Here is an 18,324-nt window from a genome sequence, read left to right on the forward strand (position 1 = left end):
ACGAGAGCCGAGACGACACAAATACCGTCACACTCAACACGCAACACCAGCACGTTCTTTGTTGGCCTCCATGGAGAACATGCGTTTTCTCCCTCACGCCTGTGTCATCACGTGAATGAGCCTCACAGAAAGTTCCGACTTGATTAATTCTTTGCTAGTGAATTAATGGAGATCTCTTCTGTGAGGCTGTTTTTGTGGAGGGGGGGGGGGGGATTTTCTGGTTGTGGGCGGCGCCGCCGACATCCCGAAGCATCCGTCTGCGATGGCTTCATCTTCAGGGATGAACGGCAGGTTCACATAGGCCAGCACCAGCTAACAAACCCCCACCACAAGCCTTCGAGCGGTGTTACGTCGATACGGCGAAAAGAAACCTCAGCCCAGTCTCAGCGACTTCCTAAATCTCGCATGCGGCGACATTTATAGTCGGTGAGATGCTGGAAGCCCTGACGTTTCTTTTCCAAGATGTGCGTGAAAATGTGTGTTGCCGCCGAGACAACCACAATGTGTGTTGTGTGTTCTGCCGTTGTCTCTTCTTTTAACTCATCATCACTCACAAGCAGACTTTGAACTAACCTGCTCTCTTCCGGTCAAATCTGCTTACTTCCTCCCTGCTCCCCCCCTTTTCTGTCGACCTGACCAATCAGGATGTAGACACTGAATATTCCGAGGCTGGCCACACCCCCACAGAGACCGATTATTTCTATGAGGAGACGCTGCCCCAGCCAGAGGGTGAGGTGATTGGACAAGAAGAGAGCCCTACGCAGGTAAAACACACTGAGACCACAGCATGCGTCCGGCGACACCAGATAAGGCTTATGTTATTACGTTATTACGTTATTACGTTATTACGTTATTACGTTATTACGTTATTACGTTATTACGTTATTACGTTATTACGTTATTACGTTATTACGTTACTTTTCCTGAGTAGGATGAATCTCCTCAACCAAATACAGAAGTGACCCCAAACAACATGTTTGAAATTTAACAAACTATGAAAAACTGGTGACTTTCACCATCAATCTCGTTGTCTTCTGAAGTCACCTTTGTGCCAGTGTGCAAATATAGATAAGATAGATAGACCGATGGATAGATGGATAGATGGATAGATGGATAGATATATGGATAGATGGATAGATATGGATAGATGGATAGATGGATAGATGGATAGATAGATGGATGGATGGATGGATGGATGGATGGATGGATGGATGGATGGATGGATGGATGGATGGATGGATGGATGGATAGATAGATAGATACGTAGATAGATAGATACGTAGATAGATAGATACGTAGATAGATACGTAGATAGATACGTAGATAGATACGTAGATAGATACGTAGATAGATACGTAGATAGATACGTAGATAGATAGATGGATAAGGATGGATGGATGGATGGATGGATGGATAAGGATGTATAGGTGGATGGATAAGGATAGATGGATGGATAAGGATAGAGATGGATGGATGGATAGAGATGGATAGAGATGGATGGATATGGATAGAGATGGATAGATATGCATAGATATGGATAGATATGGATAGATATGGATAGATATGGATGGATAGATAGATAAGGATAGAGATGGATAGATAAGGATAGAGATGGATAGATAAGGATAGAGCCAATCACAGGGCACATATAGACAAACAACCATTCACACTCACATTCATACCCATGGACAATTTGGAGTGGCCAATTAACCTAGCATGTTTTTGGAATGTGGGAGGAAACCGGAGTACCCGGAGAAAACCCACGCATGCACGAGGAGAACATGCAAACTCCACACAGAGATGGCCGAGGGTGGGATTGAACCTAGCTTTGAGGTTTTTGACGAGCTAAACTTGTCACGTTGTTGTTCGCTAATGACAACCCCAGACGGTCAGTTTTTCTCCAAGAAGCACAACCAGGAGAGTCCTAGCAGTGAACCATGAAATCCAAAGAGAAACAATAAAAGAGAAACAAGAGGTGTGGCGGTGAGCCCAGTCTTGTCGTTTAACCGCTGTGTGACTCCAACCTCACAAACAGTTTTGTCTGCGATGCCGCCGCCAGACAAACATCCTTTCAAAGAACAACTCGTCACGTTCGCATCTACTCGAGTACGCGTGGATGCGGCGCCCCCCCTTTTTCCTTAACAGCAAGAATCTGTTTGGTTCTCATGCAGGCCGTCTCGTCGGGATGGAACCAAACATCTTGTGACAAAAGGGGAACATGAACGCGGCGTGTTGTTCTTTGACGGAAACCCACGGTGAACTTGTGAACGCACCTCCAGAGACTGTCTACGCAGTCGGCGTGTGTTTCTCACAGTTTGCCTGTCGTTGACTTTGTTTGCAACAAACTCAACTGAGCAGCAGATATTCGTGTCCGTGGTAAATAAAAGTGAGACGCGTCTTTTGAAATGAGACGCTCAACCTGCGGAAACCGATGATGTTTGATGGTAAGTCACGGCAGCAGCCGTGTCCTCGTGAGCGAAAGTGTTTCCCTCAGCGATGTTTCCTTCTGTGAGCTTTCCACGTGTGCATTCAAGCATATTTGGAGAAGCCAACATGCTTTGTTGGAAACACCGAGCTCAAGAGTAGATTGGTGGGATTCGAGTGAAACGTCTTCTAGGCGTCTTTTTGTGTGTGTGATCTGTCTTATTTCCACAAGGTCAGACTCATTTTGCCCTTCTATGCTCCTCTTTCACTCCCTTCTTGCACTAACCTTTCGTCACGGCAAACACCCTTCCTTTTGGCATCTGCCCTCACTGGGTTCACCCTCTCCTGCGGCTACAAACACAAACCAGCCCCAGGTTGACCCGGTGTTGGTCGGGGAGGAGGTGGACTCCACCAAGGCGGCCGGCGTCGACGAGGAGCCCTTCGCCGAGGAGTACGTGACCGGCGACTTGGGTCTGAAGGAATACGACTATTCCTATCGGGACTACAGCGAGCCGCTACAAGAGGCCGGAGAAGTCGAAGGCGACATTGGCCCCGCCCTGTCCGCTGTGACAGACGAGGGAGGCGTAAGTCATTTTTGCTTCAAAGGCAAAAAAATAATCAGCTCAATTCAACCAAGCGATAATGGAAGGATTCATGAATTTGTAGATTTAATTGTTTAACAGTTTGAAGTATGTAGCTATTTCTTCCATAATAACACTCCCAAAGGCCTCCATCACGTCGCTGGTTGAAATGGGCGGCAACGTGCGTGCGGTGCATGAAGAGACATTACAAACGGGTCCTCCCCTGATGCTCTTCATGCCATCGCACGACACTTTTCTAAAGCCACGGAACGGTCGACCCCGGAGTGCAAGTTCCTTTATCAGCGGCAGGTTTTGGTCTGGCAGGTTTTGGCGTGCGGCGCAAGGACATACTGACTGTGCTGTGTTGTCCATCACTTTGTGTGTGTTTCCCCTCAGGCGGCCTTCAGAGCTCAGAAGGGTGAGAAGGGTGAGCCTGCCGTCCTGGAGCCTGTGAGTGTTTTTTTTTTTTTTTTCCAATTAATGGTCATTTTAACGCAGTGATTCTCAACTATTGCTCCCCCAGGGGACAGAAGTGTTTTCACACACACTCGATTTGAAACACTATTGAAAAAAAACGATATCTATTCAACCACAGAACGTTTAAACCCCAAAATTTGATCTTTCTTTAATTGGACCCCTCCCATCTTAGACTTCTACACCACTATGTACATCTGTGTAATACAGTAAACCTCGGATATATCGGATTCAATTGTTCCCACTGGTTTTGTCCGATATAAGCGAAATCCGTTATATGCGTATACCGGAAAATGTCCGTTTTACGCATATATCGGATTTATATCCGGTATATGCGTAGATCGGATTTTATCCGTTCTAAAAAGGCACTTCCTTGACTATGTTTCCAATGTACCTGGACTGGGCAATGAAAAGAGACGTAAGGTAATGAGAATTGAACTTTATTGGACTCTGAGCATAACAAATTGTTAATTAAGCTAGGCCCTGTTACGCCCGTCAGGCCTACGTTATTTCCAATAGTGAGGTTAAGATCTCATTCACTGCTGTGCTAGTATTATTGACGTCACTCACTTTTATATTTGTCCTAAATCTGGAGCCGGGAGAAAGACAATAGCCAGTGACATCAACAAGATTAGCATAACCATGCGGCCATCCGATATATGCGAGGGAAATTTAATGGACATGCATTGGAACGGGACTGGAGATTTTGTCCGAAATAGGCGAAATCCGTTATAAAAAATTCCGATATATGCAATGAATTTTTATTGGAAATGCATTACAGAAAAATCGGTTCTTTTTTATCTGTCCGTTGTGAGCAAATTTACTCCAGACCCCATTCACTGTGCAATATCTGATCAACCTCCATGTGCAATATTAAGGGCTCTAAATGCAATATACTAAGTTTTATGTGAAGTATTTCCATAATACCTCATATTAACTCACTAACAGGATCTCAGTGTATAGACTGGTCATATATCTCATCTGGTTTCATATTATCTACATACTGTATTGTATATAAAACTGTTAATTTTTGTTAATACTTGGGTTGTTGATATTGTTTATTTTTCTATATTGTGTATTTTGTACTACTTATCTGACTCTGTACTCTTGCTGCTGTGCAATACAAATTTCCCCACTAAGGGACGAATAAAGGCATATCTTAATCTTAATCTTAATCTTGCAGGGAATGCTGATTGAGGGACCTCCCGGACCTGAAGGACCTGCTGTGAGTCCACGACACGTTTCCCTCCACTGTCTCCCCAGAAAGTGTTTCACGGCAGTATGTCTCCTCTCTTAGGGCCCCACCGGCCCCCCTGGTAGCTCCGGCCCTCCCGGTTCCGTCGGTGATCCCGGCGAGAGGGTGAGTTTATGCACGGATACACCGTGGAGCTCGCCGTGCACCGTGCTAACAAGCGTTCCGTCTTACGTTGCAGGGCCCTCCTGGCAAGGCCGGTTTGCCCGGTGCCGACGGTGTCCCCGGACCTCCCGGATCCTCAGTGATGCTGCCTGTGAGCCAACAAATGTCCATTTGAAGTGGCTTTAGTTTAGTTTAGGAGTTAGCCCTCACATATATTCAAACTATTTCGCTTCTTTACTTTGCAGTTCCGTTTCGGTCAGAGTGGAGGAGACAAGGGTCCTGTGGTGTCTGCACAGGAAGCCCAAGCAGCCGCCATCTTGTCTCAGGCCAGAGTGAGTGTCCATGCAGGATGCATGATCTCATACTTGAATCAGTCAGTGATAGGTTGGACTGGAGTTCTTTGTCATCCCTCAGTATTAATTCTTCATCTTGGGAAGATTTTGTGGACAAGCTTATGCTTCAGACTTGGACGGCAACTTTGATGCTTCAGACACAGAAGCCAGAATGTAGAACACTTTGCCAACTTGTAAAGACACACCTTTTTAATCAGGCTTGTAACTCATATTTTAAAACTTTTCTTATGTTTTTATCTTTTTAGTCCTATTTTATGCTCTTAGTCTTCGGCTTTTAACTCCAGTGTTTTGTTTTTATCTTTTTAGTCCTACTTTATGATCTAAGTCTTCAGCTTTTAACTCCAGTGTTTTGTTTTTATCTTTTTAGTCCTATTTTATGCTCTTAGTCTTCAGCTTTTAACTCGAGTGTTGTGTTTTTATCTTTTTAGTCCTATTTTATGCTCTTAGTCTTCAGCTTTTATCTCCAGTGTTATGTTTTTATCTTTTTAGTCCTATTTTATGCTCTTAGTCTTCAGCTTTTAACTCCAGTGTTATGTTTTTATCTTTTTAGTCCTATTTTATGCTCTTAGTCTTCAGCTTTTAACTTCAGTGTTTTGTTTTTATCTTTTTAGTCCTATTTTATGCTCTTAGTCTTCAGCTTTTAACTCCAGTGTTATGTTTTTATCTTTTTAGTCCTATTTTATGCTCTTAGTCTTTGGCTTTTAACTTCAGTGTTTTGTTTTTATCTTTTTAGTCCTATTTTATGCTCTTAGTCTTCAGCTTTTAACTCCAGTGTTATGTTTTTATCTTTTTAGTCCTATTTTATGCTCTTAGTCTTCAGCTTTTAACTCCAGTGTTATGTTTTTATCTTTTTAGTCCTATTTTATGCTCTTAGTCTTCAGCTTTTAACTCCAGTGTTTTGTTTTTATCTTTTTAGTCCTATTTTATGCTCTTAGTCTTCAGCTTTTAACTCGAGTGTTGTGTTTTTATCTTTTTAGTCCTATTTTATGCTCTTAGTCTTCAGCTTTTAACTCCAGTGTTTCCTCAGGGGGGTCTTCCACACTGGGGGCTGTGTCGGGTCTGCTGAGGGGGTGCCATCCTTCGGTCCCTTCGACCCGGCCGGCTGGGGGTTCCTCCCTTTAATGTGGGGGTTCGCCCGTCTGTCGGAGTCAGGGGGGCCCGGGTGCTGGTCCCCCGATGGCACGGCCTGCAGCTCCTCCCAGTGTGGACGGCCCCAAAGGTGGCGTTTCCTTGATCCTCAGTGACATGCCATGTCTCCCTACAGTGTGTGATTGTGTGTGGGTGTGTGTGTGTCTAGTATGGAGGGTGGGAAGGAGGGGCTTTCTTTTGTTTCTTTGCTTTTTCCTTTTAATTGTGGTAATTGTTTTATTTCTGTAAAGCACTTTGTGTTGCATGTCTTTGCAGGAAAAGTGCTATACAAATAAAGTTGATTTGATTTGTAGAAAGACCCCACATTTTTGTCACTTTTCCCTCTCTGCAACTGTCCCAATACTTTTGATCATATAGTGCTCCCACTGATGTGGCTTGATTGACCTTCGCAATCAGTCCTCGTTATTAATGTCATACTGTCCACTCTAGATGGCTCTGAAAGGACCTCCCGGACCAATGGGATTCACCGGACGTCCCGGACCACAGGTATGACCCCTGACCGCCTGAGGTCTTCTTTAATGTGATCCATCCGGTAACGAGAGTGCGTCTTTCTCAGGGAAACCCAGGAAGCTCTGGTCTGAAAGGAGAAAGTGGAGACCCGGGTCCCCAGGTAAGAACCTCCTCTGATGAGAACACTGTGAGCTTCAAAGTTTTCAGGGTGGACTTGTGAACCTGCTGTACGTTCCTCAGGGGCCGAGGGGAACTCAGGGTTTGATGGGACCACCCGGCAAAGCAGGAAGGAGAGTGAGTGATGAAAACTCAGTTAGCAAAGTCACCTGCTGGGCACCGTCCCATTTTAACCGTTCATCTCTGACAGGGTCGTGCCGGAGCTGATGGAGCGAGGGGAATGCCAGGAGAACCCGGCACTAAGGTAATGTTCCGTAGCTTTCCATGCTAACAGAATCAGCCCAGACCCTTAACGTCTGGGACGTGTCTCCTCAGGGTGACCGTGGCTTCGATGGTCTTCCTGGTTTGCCAGGGGACAAAGGACACAGGGTGAGGACCCTAAAACAGGGCAACAATTTTTTTTAAACCGTCGTTTTTATTTTGTCTTTAATTTATCATTCCTCCGTAGGGTGACACCGGACCCTTGGGGCCCCCCGGAACTCAAGGAGAGGATGGCGAGAGGGTAAGGAGACATCCCAAATGAGTCAAATAAGGCTGATTTTCCAACCGTGACGTTTTCTTTCTGTGTGTGTGTCACCTCAGGGAGACGACGGCGAGGTCGGACCGAGGGGTCTCCCAGGTGAACCAGTGAGTGTCAATCATTGTCCTGACAATAGAACAGACTTTAGCGACTTTAGCTTGTTTCCTATTAGCATAGTCTGCCATTTTCTTCAAGACATCGATTGTTGTTAGAATCCGTCTTGTGCGGAGGATTATTTTGGAGGCTATAATTTGTGGTGCTGCTGGAGATACTTTTGCTGGAGATACTTTTGTTGTGTCCCTGAGTGTGTCTTTTTTTTCTTTATTTTTTTTTAGGGACCTCGTGGTTTGCTCGGCCCGAAAGGTCCTGCTGGAATTCCAGGACCTCCTGTAAGTCACAACAGTTTGTGTTTGAATTCAGTGGCCAGGGTTCCGTATTCAGTGTCGACTTTTCTGTTTTATTCTCGTCTCAGGGTGTTCGAGGAAACGACGGACCCGTTGGTCCTAAGGGGAACCTGGTCAGTGTCTTTTCCTGTACTCACTTTGTCTTTAACTTTCTCCGATGTTTTCAATTCTTCAACTGTCAACTCTTTATTTGCCGTCAGGGTCCTCAAGGAGAGCCCGGACCTCCAGGTCAGCAGGGGACATCAGGAACTCAGGTGAGACACTGAGCCTTGCCTTATTGGGTTGTAATTTTAGTCTTCAGGGGGTTTGATGTGTCTCTGTTTCTGCCGCAGGGAATGCCAGGACCTCAGGGAGCAATGGGAGCCCCTGGAGAGAAGGTATATGCAGGTTTTAATCATCTTTGAGGAGCACCCACAAGATGATGTTTCCTTGTTAGCTTGGTAGCTAATGTTCAGCTACATGCTTCGTTACCTATCAGGCTTCCAGTACTGATACCTATGATCCATCTGACACTCAAGTGAATGTGGCGTATCTCTAATCTACCTCCAAGATGACACTATGTATAGCAGGGGTCACCAACGCTGTGCCCATGCGCCCACGTGGACCACTTAAGGCGCCCGCGAGGCATCTTCTAAAAATAGCACTGGTCACAAATTATCATTGTTATTTTGTGCTTTAAATTTTGAATCAGGCGGCACGGTGGTTAGCGCACAGACCTCACAGCTAGGAGACCAGGGTTCAATTCCACCCTTGGTCATCTCTGTGTGGAGTTTGCATGTTCTCCCCGTGCATGCGTGGGTTTTCTCCGGGTACTCCGGTTTCCTCCAAAAACATGCTAGGTTAATTGGCCACTCCAAATTGTCCATAGGTATGAATGTGCGTGTGAATGGTTGTTTGTCTATATGTGCCCTGTGATTGGCTGGCCACCAGTCCAGGGTGTACCCTGCCTCACGCCCGAAGACAGCTGGGATAGGCTCCAGCAGCCCCCGCGACCCTCGTGAGGAAAAGCGGTAGAAAATGAATGAATGAATGAATGAATGAATTTTGAATCAGAATAGCTTACATTAATGTATTTTTTTAATCATCTTATAACATCAAAAATTAAAACAAAAATATTTTATAACAAACTCTTACCTCAAGTCAAAGTTCATGTGTGCGCACGCGTCCGCTCACCGCTTTTCTGCGGTGATGAGGAGTTAGCTTACTCGTGTCGTGCAGTTTAGCCCCCAAAAACATTGGCAGAAAAGCAAAAAAGGACTTAAATTTTCCACAGTGATTGGGAGGAAGAATTTTTCTTTACGTATTTTGAATAAAAATGTATGTTGGTGACCCCTGATGTACATGAATGTACAATCACAGCCCCTGTTACCTCCACCAGGGCCCTACAGGAAAACCAGGTCTGCCAGGAATGCCCGGCGCTGACGGCCCTCCAGTAAGTTTACCTTTTATCTTCAGAGTTGTGTTCATGTGTTTTGACCCGAGTCAAGTTGTTACAAGCATCATTTCTCCTTCTCAGGGTCACCCAGGAAAGGAGGGCCCCTCGGGCACCAAAGGAAACCAGGTCAGTTTGGGCATGAGACTCATCACAGCACAAACATCTAACAAGTCAAAATGGAGAAAATTAGTTTTGGAATAAAAATGGTTATAAATTCCTCTGCCTCCGCTTGACCTCCTGCAGGGACCCAACGGCCCCCAAGGCGCTATTGGCTATCCTGGCCCTCGTGGTATCAAGGTCAGTTCAATAACCCACCCTTTGCTTTCGAGGGTTTCTGTTTTTTTTACGTTTTTTGTGATTCCGATCCGCTCTGCTCGCAGGGGGAGCAAGGAATCCGAGGACTGAAGGGTCACAAGGGAGAGAAGGTGCGTGGTCTTCTCCTACTCAGGACACGCAAGCAAGTGAATGCTTGAGCAAATGTCTTTCTTCTTCGTGTCTTCAGGGAGAAGATGGTTTCCCTGGAATTAAGGGCGACTTTGGCGCCAAAGGAGAGAGGGTAAGGTGGAGCGATTGCTTTAGCCAAATGGACCTTCGCGTGCTCTTATGTTCTCATTTGACTGGTTTTGTGTTTGTTCTGCTGCTGACAGGGCGAGATCGGAGTGTCTGGTCCCAGGGGAGAGGACGGCCCAGAGGGGCCAAAGGGTCGTGTTGGGCCTCCTGGTGAGCTCGGACCTCTCGGTCCCGTCGGAGAGAAGGTAAGACCTACAGGACGTGGATCCAGTCTCTTTCTGTACATTTAAAGGGAAGTTTGAAAGTGAACGAGATTGCCTTATGGTTTCAGGGTAAACTTGGCGTCCCTGGACTTCCTGGATACCCTGGAAGACAAGGACCCAAAGTAAGAAGAACACCTTCTGGGTTAGTGAGGTCATCAGTTAAACTCTTTGTGCTCGTCTTTTAGGGATCTCTGGGATTCCCAGGATTCCCCGGCTCAAACGGCGAGAAGGGAACAAGGGTATGTGTCCCGGGACTCGGCAGTGATGTCACACTTCAGTTTGGACTGTCTGAGGTTTATGTTGTTGTTGTCTTCAGGGTCTGACAGGCAAACCAGGACCAAGAGGACAAAGAGGACCAACGGTAAAGTTTCATTGTTCAGAAATATTTTCTGTTGTGTCTGCTGCCTGGTGTCCCTTCATCTCGCTCTCTGTGGCCATCAGGGTCCCAGAGGCCAGCGAGGACCACGAGGGGCAACCGGAAAGCCAGGTGCCAAGGTAGGTCATCACCCAAGATCCTGATGAGAGCAACACCTTCTTTTTTTAATTCACTGTGTTATTTTTCCACTCACTCCTAAGGGAACCTCCGGAAGTGACGGTCCTCCTGGTCCACTCGGAGAGAGGGTGAGTCCTTATTTGTCACTGAGTAGCGCTTGCTTTGGATCGAACATCTCGCTAATCCATCTTTGTCGTGTCACCAGGGATTGCCCGGACCTCAGGGAGCCAACGGTTTCCCCGGACCAAAAGGACCTCCCGTGAGTGAGGGTTAAGGATTTCTGGTGAGAGACAAGTAAGATCCAGATAGGTCTGAGGTTTTTTTGGGGGTGTTTCCTCACAGGGTCCACCAGGAAAGGACGGACTGCCCGGACATCCTGGACAGAGAGGAGAAGTTGTGAGTTGCAGTTTGGTGTTTGGTTTCAGGAAAATGAGGAGTCTCGGTGGAAACTGACTGGATCTCTTTTCTTCAGGGTTTCCAAGGAAAGATGGGTCCACCAGGGCCTCCTGGAGTGGTCGGACCTCAGGTGAGTTAGACTTGCCAACGCGGGGATCATCTTTTAATGGCGGCACTTCCTCTCAATGTTTCTTAACCATTGTACTTCTTCAGGGCCCATCAGGAGAGACTGGTCCCATGGGTGAGCGCGGCCACCCCGGACCCCCAGGTCCCCCCGGAGAGCAGGGACTTTCTGGCCCATCTGGAAAGGAAGGCACCAAAGGAGACCCCGGTCCTCCAGGAGGTCCAGGTAAAGACGGACCTCCCGGACTGAGAGGCTTCCCTGGAGAGAGAGGACTGCCTGGTACACCTGTGAGTATTTTGTGTGTTGTTGACCTCCATCTTGGATGACGTGAACCTTGGACGCCTGTGTTTTTCTTCCAGGGTGGCGGAGGACTGAAGGGAAGCGAAGGACCTGCTGGACCTCCTGGACCTGCTGTACGTTTCAAATAATGTTGTCAGAATGTGTGTTCAATCACCAAATGGTTCAATCCTTCCAGGGATCTCCTGGCGAGAGAGGACCTGCTGGCACTGCCGGACCTGTCGGGCCCCCTGGCAGGCCAGGCCCACAAGGACCTCCTGGTCCTGCTGGAGAGAAGGGTGTTCCTGTGAGTGTTGCCGTGGTCCAAGTCTTCCATTTTGTTGACATGAAGGTGTTAGTAACGTGTTATTGCGGCCCAGGGGGAGAAAGGTCCAATCGGCCCTGCAGGTCGGGATGGAGTACAGGGTCCTGTGGGTCTTCCAGGCCCAGCCGGGACACCAGGAGGACCAGGAGAGGACGGAGACAAGGTTAGTGTCCCAGAGCAATCTACTCCATTCGTGGGTCATAAAAATGCAGATAAATGAGAGATGTTTGGCTTGGTTGTCATGTCTAGGGTGAGGTGGGAGAACCCGGCCAGAAGGGAGCCAAAGGAGGCAAAGGAGAGCATGTGAGTCAACCTCAAAAACAGCACAACAATCATCTTCTACCAAAAATACAAGCCAATGTCATTATTTGGGTCTGCTCATGTTCCCATGCTTCTTGTACTTTAGGGACCTCCCGGTCCACCCGGCCCAATGGGTCCCGTCGGTCAGCCTGGTCCTGCTGTAAGTACCGGGACCTGTTTTTGATGCCGTCACCCCCACCAGCTTGAAGCTTCATTTGCCTGCTCTGGTGTGCAGGGTGCTGATGGAGAGCTCGGACCCAGAGGCCAGCAGGGGCCCTTTGGAGCCAAGGGAGACGAAGGATCCCGAGGATTCCCCGGAGCCCCTGGACCCATCGGACTGCAGGTCTGTTTGTGACCTCGGTCATGTTGTTCTCACGCTTGGACTTCAGGCAGCTAAATGCATCTTTCCCATCTTTGACCTACAGGGACTGCCAGGACCTCCGGGTGAGAAGGGAGAGACCGGTGATGTTGGACCTCTGGTGAGTGGTGTCAAGGCAGACATTTTGGTGCTGGGTGATGATGAAGATTTCAACGTGTGTGTGTGTGTGTGTGTGTTTACAGGGTCCACCAGGACCTCCAGGACCTCGTGGCCCTGCTGGACCTAATGGCGCTGACGTAAGTTTGCAGCTTGTAGAGGCACCAAAAGATTTACATGGTGCCAAACTTGAGATTCATCAACTCTGAATTGATCTGATTTTCCTTCTCCAGGGTCCACAAGGGCCTCCTGGAGGTTTGGGTAATCCTGGACCTATTGGAGAAAAGGTACACACACTTTTATCCCCACTTGAATTCAGTGTTCAAGCATGAATGTGATGAATGTGCTGTGATCTTCTCCACAGGGAGAGCCTGGAGAGGCTGGACCACCTGGAATTGGAGGAGAACCAGGAAAGAAGGTGAGATATGGGGGGTGGAATGACCAAAAGTAGTCACTGCTAAATTCACACAGAGCACACAGAAATGGTTTTCGGTGTCCGTTGTCAGGGTCCGCGAGGCGAGCGTGGAGAGAAGGGAGAGGCCGGACAACCCGGAACTGCTGGCCCCCCCGGAGGCCGGGGACGACCTGGAGATGATGGTCCTAAAGGAAACCCTGTAGGACTCTTTCAGTGATCCGACCAAGTACATTTTCTTTGTCCCCATTTTAATGTGAAACGTTTCCGTCCCTCAGGGTCCAGTTGGTTTTCCCGGCGATCCCGGTCCCCCCGGTGAGGTTGGACCCAGAGTGAGTGTCTCCTTTGTCACTCCCACTGGAGCAATGATGGAACAATTCCAACAAATCTCCTGTGTTTGCCTCCCAGGGTCAAGATGGTGCCAAAGGAGAGCGAGGAGAAGATGGTGAACAGGGAGAATCTGTACGTTCACGCTTTGGGGAGATTCACATGGATCCTCTTCAAAGGTCTTTCCTCATAATAAGTCTGCTCCTCTCCCACTGCAGGGCTCTCCTGGTCCCCCCGGAGAGAACGGACCTCCTGGTCCCCCAGGAAAGAGGGTAAGACCATCGTGTCCTCCTTGAATGGGAGTGTTAGGAAACGGAAGCCTTTCATTCTCCATAAATGTGGTGTTTTTTTGCAGGGTCCTGCTGGGACGAGAGGACCTGAGGGGCGACAGGGAGAGAAGGGAACCAAGGTGAGTCCAGAATATCACCAAATGATGAGGAGGACAACCATATCTGGTGGATGATGTTAGATTCCGCCATTTTCACCTGCTCATTTCCTCTCGTATTGACTTTGTGACCGTGACAAAAACATTTGTCCTCCTTCTATCCCAGGGTGACCCAGGCGCCCTCGGTCCTCCAGGAAAGACCGGTCCCGTCGGTCCTCAGGGCCAACCAGGAAAACCGGGAACTGAAGGTCTACGTGGTCTCCCAGGATCAGTGGTCAGTGATGGATCAGGATTGGAGATGCTGGATTTTGGCTTCTTACTTCATTCAGTGTTTGTGTCTTTCAGGGTGAGCAAGGATCCCCCGGCCCGTCCGGACCCAAAGGACCACCCGGACCTGTTGTAAGTCCTCCTTCCCGTGAAGACACTCTTAGACTTTGGGGCGACATTGCTGATCTTCATGTCTTCTGTGTCTCCTCCTGTAGGGACCTCCAGGTTTGCTGGGTCTGCGAGGAGATCCTGGTGCTAAAGGAGAGAAGGGACATCCAGGTCTTATCGGCCTCATCGGACCCCCGGGAGAGCAGGGAGAGAAGGGTGACCGGGGTTTGCCCGGACCTCATGGGTCAAGCGGACCCAAGGGAGAAACTGTAAGTCCGACTGAGTATATTTCGTGTGAGACGGGCTGGACCTGATGGGGGGGTGGTTCTGATCTTTTCCATGTGGCATTTTTACAGGGAATGCCCGGAGGCACTGGACCCCTCGGCCCTGCTGGTCCTCCTGGTCTTCCTGTGAGTTATACTACTTCCTGTCCAGCTTAGGCCTGCTTGACACTGCCGATTCCAAACTGGCTCCACTCTGGTCTCTTGAATCGGATACCAGAGTTTGCAGCAACACACACACACACACAGTAGTGGAGCTTCAGGGTATGATTTGGTGGTCCATGTGGAGAACATTTAAAGCTTCTAACGCTTCATGTCCTCATCAGGGTCCTCAAGGTGTTAAAGGAGCCAAGGGTGCCGCTGTGAGTATCATACCTCAGTATGGTGGCATCAGCGAGCCTCCAGAACCTCTTCTGAGTCCTTCCCCCTCTGCTTTGTTTAGGGAGGTGCTGGTCCTAAAGGAGAAAAGGGTGTTCAAGGACCTCCAGGACTTCCTGTACGTAGCTAGCGTCGGTGTAGGCCAGTGTTAACAGAGCAGGACTCACTCAGCGTCATTTCTTCTCCCAGGGCCCGCCGGGCGAGGTCATCCAGCCCCTCCCCATCCAGAGGAGCCCGAAGTCCAAACGCTCCATCGACGCCAGCCAACTCCTCCCCGAGTCTGACCCCGACATGCCCGCGTCCGACGCCACCGGGGCGGAGTTCCTGATGGGCAGCGACGGCATGGAGGAGATCTTCGGCTCCCTCAACTCGCTGCGGCAGGAGATCGAGACCATGCGCTTCCCGCTGGGAACCCAGGACAGTCCGGCTCGCACCTGCCTGGACCTGCACCTCAGCCAGCCTGAGCTAAAAGACGGTGAGACCTGCCCCCACCCCCACCGTACCACATCAACCATTGTAGCTCTGATTGATCATGCCCCCCCCCCCCAAACAGGAGAGTACTGGATTGACCCCAACCAGGGCTGCTCCAGAGATTCCTTCAAGGTCTTCTGTAACTTCACCAGTGGGGAGACGTGCCTAAACCCCCACAAGAGCGTCAACACGGTCAGTCCCGCCCCCTCATGACTTTTCCACAAATGGCTTCTTAGCAGGCTCCTGATTGGATGGGATTTGTAGACTTCCTGTCCCCAAAACAGGAAAAAAAAACTTTAGAATCACTAAAGAACTGTCCACCATGTTGGCTGTGACCTTTTCTTCTTGCTGACGTGTGATGGCCTTTTGCAGGTGAAGATGAGCTCGTGGGAGAAAGAGACTCCCGGATCCTGGTTCAGTCAGTTTGCCGCCGGCAGCAAGGTCAGTCACTCGGCGATCTCGGGCGTCGCCTTCTTCCTCACCACTCCTTACGAAAAACCTCACCATCCGCCTCCTCGCCATTCCCGCAGTTCTACTACGTGGACTCGGACGGCGAGCCGGTGGGCGTGGTCCAGCTGGGCTTCCTTCGTCTCCTCAGCGTCCAGGCCCGCCAGAAGCTCACCTACCACTGCCACCGCTCGGTGGCGTGGGCCGACCGCAGCGCCAAGAACAACTACGACCGGGCGCTGCGCCTCCAGGCCGCCAACGAGGACGAGCTGAGCTACGAGACCTACCCTTACATCCAGGCGCTGGTGGACGGCTGCTCCGTGAGTTCACCAGTCCCTTCCTAACAGTTCTGTATGGACTTTGGACCCTCGAGGAGGACGCGATGGTCCATCAGATGCATGAAGTTGTGTTTGTGGGGGTCTAACGCGGGTCTACCTTCTCTGCAGTATCGTAAAGGCTTCGACAGGACGGTGCTGGAGATCAACACGCCACAGGTGGAACATCTCCCTCTGCTGGACATCAAAGTGTCGGACTTTGGGGAGAGCAACCAACAGTTTGGATTTGAAGTGGGACCTGTGTGCTTCCAAGGCTAATCTCTCTCACACACGCACGCACTTAGAGACACCTACACACTCACACACACACCCAGTAAATTAACTTGTAAATGCTATGGAATACACACACACACACACAGATGGACGGTGTTGCGAGGCAAAGGCAGCATCCTCCGTGGGGGGGGGCAAAAGCAACATAAAACAAGTGAAAGAGAAGTTGGACCACCGAGAGGAGCGGCTTCTTCACAATGACGCAGCATCCAAAAAAGGGGGCCAGCCAGCAAGAGGAAGCTAGCTGCAAAACTTGAGGCCCGGCGCCGCGACCCACCCCCCACACACCCCCAACCAAGGCCCGCCCCTTCTCCACAACATTGCCCTGCCCCCTGCGAGCGCTCCAGAGGGTTTCCAGCTTCTTTTACTTTCACCGCCTTTTCGTAAAAAAAAAAAACCTCCTGCTTGGTCACATGACCTCCACGCCGCCTGAAAATGTGACCCACAAGTCCCTCTCCCCTCGTGTTCTGCACGCGGGACAGCAGCTCGTCTCCTGACAGCAAGGTTGCCAAATGTTCCAGCATGCCTTTTTCGCTGAATAAAAAAAAAAAGCTTGTTTCCCTGAGAGAAAGCGTGTGGCAAAGTGCTAATTGTGCCAAAGTTCAACTCCCGTTGTGACGTCATCAAGCCTCCGCCTGGGCAAATGTGCATTACACTCCATTTGTACAGAAATAGTGATATTCTATTGTATTTATTGAACAAACAGGGTGCTTTGAGATTAAAAAAAAAAAAAGAAACGGACCACCAAACATTCCAGTCACATGTGGTATATTTCATTTGTCTTTATTTCCTTTTTTGGAAGACCAAAGAATCAGCGGCCATGCTGGATTGTGACGTCAAACCTGTTCAAATGTTTCCAGTCTAACCATTAAAAAGGTGACTCTCCAGCTCTGTCTTCACGTGCGCTGCTTTCCGGGTTCAAGCTTTTCCTGCATTTTTTTTTTTCTGATGGTTTTAAAGTCTGCTTGAGTGCATGAGTGGCGGGGAGGGATATTTGTGTCAGCCATGTTGTTTTTTTTTTGTTTTGTTTTTTCATCTCATGCTATTGATTTTTCTTTTTAATATATCTGGGGGAGTGGGCGGGGCAGGCCGAAACCTAAAACCAAATAAAAAAAAATGTCCTTCAGAGAGAATGACCTCAACTGCTAGTTTGTTTTTATTGCGTTGAAGACATTTCAACAAAAGAAATATGGTGCTGACAATAAAAGTATTATTTTATAATGTTTGTAAGTATTTTTTAAATTCCTGTAATATAATCTTTTCTAAAATGACCTTTTTGACTCTGTGTTTCTTCCAAGCTTAGGGGAGGTGCGCTTGCAATTACAAAAGTTAGCCACGGGGCGGCAGTGTGGCCTAAGAACAAGATAAACAGTACATTTTGTCCATTTGGTCATTTTGGTATGAAAATTCAAACCATGAATACTAAATTCATACATTTTCACTTGTTAGTTTGTTGTATTAAATGTAGTTTGGACTTATAATGCCTATGATGCCTATATATAATGCCTATAAAGCCCATAATGCCTATGACGACACGAGTATCGGCGGCACTTTAAATGCCGTAAAATATGTCCTGTACGGCTTTTTGCTAGACAGGAACTCATTCGGTCCTTAGATTCACATAAAGGAAACATTTTGGAGTTGGAGTCGTGTGGCTATCTTAGGATATGGATTACACAAAATGGCAGTATCTCAGGTAAGATATGTAATTTCTTAAAACTTTGTTTGGTTGCCACTTTTGAGTATATATCTTCAATGAAATCACATATAACATGCTAGGTAAATATCACTTAACCGTGGTTCATTTGCACAATAGTAACAATGACACTTATGTTACTCTTTCAGTTATTTTTGAATGAATAATTCAAAGTGCATTTGTAGTAAACAGAAGAAAAAGCCACCCTCTTTAGTCCAACAAATAGTTTTGTTTCATGTTTTTATATGCTAGTTGACTGGTGTAGTTCACACTCCGCGTCACTGGGTGGCGGTCGTGTTGCCATCAGCGGCGGGAGGAACTTCGGAACCCGGAAGCAGTTCAGTGAGGCGGGCTCTACGATTTACGTTTACTAAGAACGGTGACCCCGCAGCTGGTTTTCTTTCCCCCTAAAACATAACACCAACGTTTGTGTTTTGCATTGACTGTTGATTGTTTTCGGT

General features: G+C 48.3%; 1 protein-coding gene across 1 annotated transcript in view; it reads left to right on the forward strand.

The window, feature by feature from the left end:
- Nucleotides 1-17,164, forward strand: part of col11a2 (collagen, type XI, alpha 2) — a 32,429-nt gene extending 15,265 nt beyond the window's left edge. Inside the window, exons 8-66 of the mRNA XM_058047299.1 lie at nt 645-764; nt 2,793-3,008; nt 3,402-3,455; nt 4,663-4,704; nt 4,777-4,839; nt 4,913-4,987; nt 5,082-5,168; nt 6,768-6,824; nt 6,895-6,948; nt 7,029-7,082; nt 7,156-7,209; nt 7,281-7,334; nt 7,414-7,467; nt 7,548-7,592; nt 7,821-7,874; nt 7,958-8,002; nt 8,090-8,143; nt 8,222-8,266; nt 9,268-9,321; nt 9,406-9,450; nt 9,568-9,621; nt 9,705-9,749; nt 9,827-9,880; nt 9,972-10,079; nt 10,166-10,219; nt 10,283-10,336; nt 10,414-10,458; nt 10,539-10,592; nt 10,674-10,718; nt 10,796-10,849; nt 10,933-10,986; nt 11,063-11,116; nt 11,200-11,397; nt 11,470-11,523; nt 11,586-11,693; nt 11,767-11,874; nt 11,961-12,014; nt 12,118-12,171; nt 12,247-12,354; nt 12,437-12,490; nt 12,573-12,626; nt 12,720-12,773; nt 12,851-12,904; nt 12,993-13,100; nt 13,177-13,230; nt 13,307-13,360; nt 13,444-13,497; nt 13,581-13,634; nt 13,777-13,884; nt 13,956-14,009; nt 14,093-14,254; nt 14,342-14,395; nt 14,593-14,628; nt 14,709-14,762; nt 14,834-15,119; nt 15,198-15,307; nt 15,488-15,556; nt 15,646-15,882; nt 16,009-17,164. Of these exons, the coding sequence (XP_057903282.1) occupies nt 645-764; nt 2,793-3,008; nt 3,402-3,455; nt 4,663-4,704; nt 4,777-4,839; nt 4,913-4,987; nt 5,082-5,168; nt 6,768-6,824; nt 6,895-6,948; nt 7,029-7,082; nt 7,156-7,209; nt 7,281-7,334; nt 7,414-7,467; nt 7,548-7,592; nt 7,821-7,874; nt 7,958-8,002; nt 8,090-8,143; nt 8,222-8,266; nt 9,268-9,321; nt 9,406-9,450; nt 9,568-9,621; nt 9,705-9,749; nt 9,827-9,880; nt 9,972-10,079; nt 10,166-10,219; nt 10,283-10,336; nt 10,414-10,458; nt 10,539-10,592; nt 10,674-10,718; nt 10,796-10,849; nt 10,933-10,986; nt 11,063-11,116; nt 11,200-11,397; nt 11,470-11,523; nt 11,586-11,693; nt 11,767-11,874; nt 11,961-12,014; nt 12,118-12,171; nt 12,247-12,354; nt 12,437-12,490; nt 12,573-12,626; nt 12,720-12,773; nt 12,851-12,904; nt 12,993-13,100; nt 13,177-13,230; nt 13,307-13,360; nt 13,444-13,497; nt 13,581-13,634; nt 13,777-13,884; nt 13,956-14,009; nt 14,093-14,254; nt 14,342-14,395; nt 14,593-14,628; nt 14,709-14,762; nt 14,834-15,119; nt 15,198-15,307; nt 15,488-15,556; nt 15,646-15,882; nt 16,009-16,155 (4,542 nt within the window). The 3' untranslated portion in view covers nt 16,156-17,164. The remainder of the gene's footprint in view (nt 1-644; nt 765-2,792; nt 3,009-3,401; nt 3,456-4,662; nt 4,705-4,776; nt 4,840-4,912; nt 4,988-5,081; nt 5,169-6,767; nt 6,825-6,894; nt 6,949-7,028; nt 7,083-7,155; nt 7,210-7,280; nt 7,335-7,413; nt 7,468-7,547; nt 7,593-7,820; nt 7,875-7,957; nt 8,003-8,089; nt 8,144-8,221; nt 8,267-9,267; nt 9,322-9,405; nt 9,451-9,567; nt 9,622-9,704; nt 9,750-9,826; nt 9,881-9,971; nt 10,080-10,165; nt 10,220-10,282; nt 10,337-10,413; nt 10,459-10,538; nt 10,593-10,673; nt 10,719-10,795; nt 10,850-10,932; nt 10,987-11,062; nt 11,117-11,199; nt 11,398-11,469; nt 11,524-11,585; nt 11,694-11,766; nt 11,875-11,960; nt 12,015-12,117; nt 12,172-12,246; nt 12,355-12,436; nt 12,491-12,572; nt 12,627-12,719; nt 12,774-12,850; nt 12,905-12,992; nt 13,101-13,176; nt 13,231-13,306; nt 13,361-13,443; nt 13,498-13,580; nt 13,635-13,776; nt 13,885-13,955; nt 14,010-14,092; nt 14,255-14,341; nt 14,396-14,592; nt 14,629-14,708; nt 14,763-14,833; nt 15,120-15,197; nt 15,308-15,487; nt 15,557-15,645; nt 15,883-16,008) is intronic.
- Nucleotides 17,165-18,324: the final 1,160 nt, after the last annotated feature.

The sequence above is a fragment of the Doryrhamphus excisus genome, chromosome 14 (assembly GCF_030265055.1).
Source record: "Doryrhamphus excisus isolate RoL2022-K1 chromosome 14, RoL_Dexc_1.0, whole genome shotgun sequence".
In the NCBI taxonomy this organism is placed as follows: Eukaryota; Metazoa; Chordata; class Actinopteri; order Syngnathiformes; family Syngnathidae; genus Doryrhamphus; species Doryrhamphus excisus.